Source organism: Nothobranchius furzeri, chromosome 1 (genome assembly GCF_043380555.1).
Source record: "Nothobranchius furzeri strain GRZ-AD chromosome 1, NfurGRZ-RIMD1, whole genome shotgun sequence".
Lineage (NCBI taxonomy): Eukaryota > Metazoa > Chordata > Actinopteri > Cyprinodontiformes > Nothobranchiidae > Nothobranchius > Nothobranchius furzeri.
The window spans coordinates 93,513,513-93,521,620 of record NC_091741.1 but is presented as its reverse complement, the minus strand read 5'-3'; the positions used below and the strand labels follow the sequence as shown (position 1 = coordinate 93,521,620).

General features: G+C 40.1%; 1 protein-coding gene across 1 annotated transcript; it reads left to right on the top strand.

Annotated features, from left to right (window-relative positions):
- The first annotated feature begins 3,832 nt into the window (after positions 1 to 3,832).
- LOC107373966 (protocadherin gamma-A1) lies at positions 3,833 to 7,177 on the top strand. Its single transcript, XM_054737269.2, has one exon. It carries the CDS (start codon positions 4,034 to 4,036, stop codon positions 6,557 to 6,559), a length of 2,526 nt encoding a protein of 841 aa, XP_054593244.2. The 5' UTR covers positions 3,833 to 4,033; the 3' UTR covers positions 6,560 to 7,177.
- The last annotated feature ends 931 nt before the right edge of the window (positions 7,178 to 8,108 follow it).

Here is an 8,108-nt window from a genome sequence, read left to right as displayed (position 1 = left end):
TTTTATTTATGGGTCACCAGCAGCAGTATAACATACATTTAGGGGTATTGTTTCATTCAGTGGAGTGAAAATGACAACATTTAGAATTGTAGGTGGGGTTTTTGCTAAATAAATAGAAGAAAAGAAAATTGCTAATCAGAATTGTAAGCTTACATCAGGAGTCTTTTGGGTGCGTGGAAGCAATAAATAAAAGCAAATTAAATATGTGTGCAGGTTATGAGTACCAACATGTAGAAGACGAACACAATCTTTTATATAGCACCTCTCAAGATAAAAATCATGAGACACTTCACAAAAACAAATGCCACGTATGACCTGGCATAGCAGCTCCATGTGTTGGATTGAAAGGCGAATGAGCCGTGATGGATCAGTTCTGGATTTAAGGCAAGTTTGGACAGATTGTCTAACTTTGGATTTAAGAAATATTTTCTAATCTAAATGTTACTTTGTAAGAAAGGCTAAGTTTTTCATAAATGCAAAAGGTGACATGGTTTTAAAAGACTAATAAAAAAACAACAAACCTTAAATCTATATCCCTACAAAGGTTCCATCAACAACACTGCGCGTAAAAACTGCTTAAAAAACTTTGCTTTGTTACATTTGTAAGATTTATTTTCCCTTAAGCAGCCATTTAGGATTTACATGAACAGCTAAACTTTCATTCACCTATAAGCTAATAATTTCCATTGCTTTTGAATCCAGGAAGTTCACATTACAAACATGGTTATTCTTCATAAATCAATTGCTAGTAATTACTCAGAGCATTAGGAAGGATCAAACAAGAAATATTATTACACACTTTCAGCAGTGGAATAAAATGAAACTAAACATGTGTGTGTGTGATCTGAGGCTGGAACCAGCAGCAGGACACCTGACAGAAATTGGAGGCGACAGAAGACTACATCCTCATCCTGAGTTGTGCGGAAGTGCAAACTGGCTCCAGGTAATTGTTCCTCTTGTACGCTCCCACCTTTAATGGCGACCACACACATTTCCCTTGTAAAATAATGAATTGAAAGGCCACAAGCAGAAAAATTCCCATGTATTTGGTCTTTAAAAAGATTAAATACAACATACCTAATACATGGTATGTATGGGCTTGAGTTGATTTAGCTGAACCTGTAGCTAAAAATAACATAAACACAGATTTTGAATTAAAACAATGAAAGTAACATTATTGTTGCTTTCCATTTGGGCAGTTTAATCAATGCGTTCATCCCATTGTGTGTACTAACATGACCTCATGTCCCAGGAGACATGGGGTCATGTTAGTATGCACACACACACACACACACACACACACACACACACACACACACACACACACACACACACACACACACACACACACACACACACACACACACACACACACACACACACACACACACACACACACACACACACACACACACACACACACACACACACACACACACACACACACACACACACACACACACACACACACACACACACACACACACACACACACACACACGCTACACCCATACATGTTGTTGTTATGTTTGTGTGAAAGTGACACATGTATTGTTATTTAAAGTTTATTTGTTTTTAACCCTCTGGAGGCAGGCATTGCAGATTTGCAAAGTTAAAACCTACCTACCTGGTTAATCCACATACATGTTTCATGAGCATTTTTTAACTCAGAAGTACCCCTGAAGGACTTAGTTGTTTGTCCTTTTATCAAAACGTATTTTGAGCCTGAGAGGGTTAAACCATTGAGAGTATTTTTAAAAATATGCTGACCCTAGAGAGGTTATGTTACAGGAACTATTGTTTTCAGTGCTGATCTGCTTCACTAACACTAACACCCAGGTGCATGGCCCGGCAAAGCACCAGGGTGTAACAAAGCACTGAGCAACCACCAGCTGGCACTAGCAGGCTAACACATGGCCACCACACATGTGTTCATCACATTCATTGCTGCTCGTCCCATGCGTCTTTATTGTTGCAGTAAATACAAAAAGTAAAAACAATGACGTTTTTAAAATGACAGATTAATGCTTAAAATCATCACCCCTGCAAATGCATGTCTTTTATATTTTCTTTAATAAAGCACAGTTCTTATTTTTAAATGAGTTTTGAATGAATCACTAATTCTGTGAAATGTTTATTGTGAAGAATAAATATTTTAATGAATAAATGAGAATGTGTGCGGATGTAGGCTACAGCTGCAACATCCCTCCCCCTCTCTTCTTTGCGCCTGTTTGTCTTCAGCACCACGGTCAGCGACCAGCTAAGATGAGCTTCGTTGCTACGGCAACGCATCCTCTGCTCCGTGGAGCCTGCAATTTAATATCCCCTCAAAATCCCCCTCCCCTCTTTTTTCTCCCACAGGATGGCACCCGCCTTCTGCAGACAATGAATCTCTCTCTCTCTCTCTCTCTCTCTCTCTCTCTCTCTCTCTCTCTCTCTCTCTCTCTCTCTCTCTCTCTCTCTCTCTCTCTCTCTCTCTCTCTCTCTCTCTCTCTCTCTCTCTCTCTCTCTCTCTCTCTCTCTCTCTCTCTCTCTCTCTCTCTCTCTCTCTCTCTCTCTCTCTCTCTCTCTCTCTCTCTCTCTCTCTCTCTCTCTCTCTCTCTCTCTCTCTCTCTCTCTCTCTCTCTCTCTCCTTCCAATTTTATTTAAGTGTTCATAATATTATTGGAAACTGGGAGCTTTGAAGCTACCTTTAATCATTGCTGGCATGAGTGGATTCAGATAGAAGCAGGAAAGAGAGGAGGTGCGGCAGAATGCGGCAGTGCTTGTGCACGCGCACGTACACGCCTGGCCTAAATTCTGAAGCAATACATGGCAGAAGCAGGTGGGAGGGGCACGAAAAAGGGAGGACTAATGTAGGTCACTCAGATTCCACACTTCCATTAAAGTCATGGATTCTGTGTTTTTATTGTTTGTGTTGTTTAATCGCTACGGGGCATAAGTGGGTTTTCTATGGAAAAGACACAATATTATAATGGAACGAAGTGTATAAAAATGGTGCACATGAATAAGTGCAGTTTCAAAATTAATCCATAAGATGTCACTGCTCGACTCTAGAGGATGGAGACTGTGGGGGTGTGCTGAGTAAAACAGTGCTGAGACACAGGCATCCAGTTTCTCCCAATAAAATATGTGGTTATTGTTCTGTTTTTTTTAAATAAACGCCCAAATATTGTCCAAAACTTTGTAGTTGTTTAAAAAGTTCAACAGTAAAGAAACAAAAAAAAAACTATATATATATATATATATATATATATATATATATATATATATATATATATATATATATATATATATATATATATATCAACACGTGTTGTATATATATATATATATCAACACGTGTTGTATATATATATATATATATATATATATATATATATATATATATATATATATATATATATATGGAAAACAAAAATCAAATGAAACGAAACCAAAACACTATAGTAATACAGAAAACACTTAATAAAATAAAATAAAATAAAATAAAATACAATAAAATAAATAATTTAATTTGATGTAATTTACTTTAATTTGTCTAACACTTTCTTTTCAGGAGTAGCGGGACTTTATTTTACCATTCTTCATTTTTTCTTGCAGAACAAATTCGTTTAAGAATTCACTAAATGAAGTTGACTCTTCCACAACCAAACTTATTTTTAAACTGAATAAAACATAAGCACATGAAATTAGGTAAATTATTAAAAATGTTTTAGAGACTTTGGAAATTAATGCACGAAGTCAGAGATGCTCAATTTAAAGAAAGCTTGGCAACATCGACAATAGGTGGCGCTGGTACTCTATACGATGAGGTGAGGTGTGTGAGGAGGGGTGTATTTTGTCTCAATGTGATTGCAGTTATAACCCAGGAAGGCGGCTTGAATGATCGGATTGTGCTAACTTCCTTTTTCAGCTGAAAAAAATTATTCAAGCAGCCATATTTTTACTACAACGGGATGATTCTGTTTAACCAGCAACGTTTTCTTTGAAATGTTGAGAAGCTATCTATGAAACACATTCCTGACAAACAATGGACTCCACGGACATCAGGAGACAACGGAGAGCTGCGTGCCTCTGTTTTTGTCTGGCGCTGCTGATTGTGACAGAATTTGAAGAAATTTCGGCTCAAATTCGATATTCCATCCAAGAAGAACTTAAACCGGGCAGCACGGTCGGGAATGTGGCCAAAGATCTTGGTTTAGATGTCGGGAGGCTGGCGGATAGAAATCTGCGTGTGGTGTCAGGAACAAAGCAGGAGCTGTTTAAGGTAAATCAGAGAAATGGCGTTTTATCAGTGAACCAGAGAGTCGACAGAGAGGAGCTGTGCGCAAAAGCTGTTCCATGCGTCACAAACCTGAAAGCTGTTGTTGAAAATCCTCTAGAAATGCACCAAGTAATGGTGGACATTCTGGATGTGAACGACAACTCTCCACAATTTCCTGAAGAAAATTACACACTAGAGGTGCTGGAGTCCGCCATTGTTGGATCGCGATTTCAGATTGAAGGAGCGCACGACTTGGATGTCGGATTAAATTCCATACATTCTTACAGATTAAATCACAACCAATATTTTCGACTGGAAACGGAGGATTTTGGGGAGGAAGGGAAAATTCCATTTTTAGTGTTGCAAAAACCTTTGGATCGAGAAGAAATGGATCGACACTGGCTTTCATTAACAGCGGCAGATGGAGGGAAACCATCAAAATCAGGAAACCTAAATATTACCGTTATTGTATCTGATGTAAATGATAATCCTCCTGTGTGTGGTACACAGAAATACACCATAACAATAAAGGAAAACGCGCCCGTTGGAACGTTGTTATTAACAGTAAACGCATCAGACCCAGATGAGGGGATAAACGGTGACACTGAATATTCGCTAAGGAGTAAAAATCGAGGAGTCTCGTCTGAGCCGTTCGATCTGGATAGTAGAACCGGGAAACTGGTGGTGAAGGAACCACTGGATTACGAAGCAAAACAGGTGTATGAGATAAAGGTTCTGGCTGCAGACAAAGGGTCAGTTCCTCTCTCAGCACTGTGTAGTGTGACTGTAAGAGTGGAAGACGTGAATGATAACCAACCGGAAATAGAAATTACGTCATTTTCAAGTCATATTCCGGAAGATGCTCCACCTGGAACGGTGGTAGCGCTGATGGGAGTGACGGATATCGACTCTGGTGTGAATGGACAGGTGGTTTGCAGCGTTCCTGCTGACCTACCTTTTGATTTAAAGCCGTCGCCTGACGGACAGTCTTATTCCTTAGTAACAAGGAATCACTTGGATAAGGAAATAACACCCATGTATAACATAGCCATAACAGCAACGGATTTAGGGAGCCCTGCCCTGTCATCAGTAAAGGTGATACAGGTGGAGGTACTGGATGTCAACGATAACAGCCCCTTGTTCACTCAGAGTCCGTACTCGTTTTATATATATGAAAATAATAAAGCCGGGAGGTCGATATTTTCAGTAAAAGCCACTGATGCTGATGGAGGAGAAAACTCTGTAGTCTCATATTCTCTTGACCGCAAGAGTCCAGGACCAACTGCGTTTTTAAACATAAACGAGGCCAACGGTTCAATTGCTGCACTGAAAAGTTTCGACTTTGAAACTGTGAAATCGTTCCAGTTCCAAGTTGTGGCCTCAGACTCTGGAAGTCCGTCCCTGAGCAGCAACGTGACAGTGAACGTGTTCATTCTGGATCAGAACGACAACGCTCCAGTCATCCTGTATCCAGTCAGCTCCAACGGTTCTGCTGAAGGTGTGGAGGAGGTTCCCCGCAACGTGAACACAGGACACTTGGTGACTAAAGTCAGAGCCTATGATGCTGACATAGGATATAATGGCTGGCTGCTGTTCTCGCTGCAGGAAGTGACTGACCACAGTCTGTTTGGTTTGGACCGCTACACAGGACAGATCAGAACACTTCGCTCATTCACAGAGACAGACGAGGCTGAGCATAAACTGCTCATCCTGGTCAAAGACAATGGCAACGTTTCACTGTCAGCAACAGCTACTGTCATTGTCAAAGTGGTGGAGCCCAAAGAGGCTTTTGCAGCTTCTGATGTGAAGAGTTCAGCCAAAGATGATGAGGAGACTGATGTGACTTTTTACCTGATGATCACTTTGGGCTCAGTGTCGGTTCTGTTCCTCATCAGCATCATCGTGCTGATTGCAATGCAGTGCTCCAAGTCCACAGAATATACTTCGAAATATATCCAAAAGGCTAATTATGATGGGACACTGTGTCACAGCATCCAGTACAGATCTGGAGACAAACGCTACATGTTAGTAGGACCCAGGATGAGTGTAGGATCTACTATAGTACCTGGAAGTCACGCAAACACTCTGGTGCTGCCTGACAGGAGGAACACTTCTGATGAGGTAAGACTTATTTCTGGCTTTACCAAGATTCAGTATCCAAGTGCGCTGTCCATGGTGCTGACGGCTTTCGTACCTTTTCGTGTAAAAGCGCTACATGTTTTTTCCCCCTCTGTTTTAATGACAATGTTGACAATTCAGTTGTGTTTTAAGGAATTACGAGAGTTTATGTGAGCTTCAACCCAAAGTTATTCATACTATTTAAATGCATTATTTACACCGTGTGCTTAGCTCTATTAGATATATTCATAGTTTACTTATTTTGGAATCTTTTAGAGGTTTTTAATTTCTTCGAAACATTTTGAAAAAAAAAGTTTAATTCCTTCAATGAAATATACCACAGTTATTTTTTCACCAATGGATTAATGGCTCACTCAACTATCACTGTCATCAGATTCCAACTTTTTAGAGTAAACCATCCAAAATAAGTACGCATGTAAGTTACACTTGCCGCAACGAGTGAATAATAGAGAAACACTGTCTAACACAGCACAAATGAACATAAATCACAAAGGGCAAAGACGGAAGTGATCTCTTTGCAAACAAAATTCAAAGGGAAAGTGATCAATGGAGCATTGAAAACGGCTTTATGTCAGACCGGTGGGCTGGGGTCGGGAGCTGAGCTTGTTGAGAGCGTGGTGGTTTCACAGACGCGGAAATGAGAGCGCCGGTGAAACGCCGGCTCGCGATTTAATCTAGGAATCCCCGAGCGTTCGAGCGTCAATGAAGTGACACGGAAGTGCTGGGTTTTCCAGAAGTAATTAAGAACACTTACTGTGAGCTGAGAGTTCGTGAGATGGATCGGTAGATTGGTAACTCTGATCATGGATACGAAGAAACGATGACTGAGTGGAAAGCTGGGGAGGCGACTTCCGTATATAGCCGCGATTCCTGACGTAGGTGCGACGTGGAGGGAATCCCCGCGAGGGGCATGCTGGGGCTTGTGGTCCATGGTGGAGGCCGGATAGCTGGGAGAGGCCGGTTTGGGGACTTGGGTTCTGACACTTTACTTAGATTTAATAAAATGGTTTACGTGGCTTTTTTTTGAGGGGGGTGGGGGGGTGGGGGGTGGAGGGGGGTGGAGCTGAAGCAGGAAATGTTCCAACTGGTTGTTTGTTCCCATATATTATGACATTTACAAATAACAAATGGACACTTATAAAAATAACACGAAGGGGCATGTTTTTAGTTGGCATACTTATAATGTGAGTTCAAAATATTTGTTTTACAGACGAATTGTTCTATGCCTCAGGATTAGATGTAAAGTGTGTAGTGTTGACTACATCTTTTTTCAACCGAACGGGGATTACAAAACACGCAACAGCTTCATGTTATAATCATTTATTTGTACATTTATTTTTTAAGATTACCTGGACAATCCAAATATTTGTTATTTTTTTTAATGAAAAAATGTTAACATTGCCTTGGTAAATTAGCGCTTAATTTCAGCGAGAGCATGCCATTTTCATTTGGCCATTTAATTATAAACCCCTTCATGTTAATGTTGACTTTATATCAAACTCAGTTGTTTACGTTTTATTTCACACCGTGATGGTGTGTCTTTCTTTTGATTTCACCTGTCATTTTTCGGTTTGTTCAAACTCATTCATTATTTTAGTTCTTGCCTTTTTCATTTCACGAAGTCCTACAATGTTGTGTAATTTTAGATTAAACTGTTGAAGCGAGTGAAGACATATTTTTCAATGCATCAGAGACAAAGAAC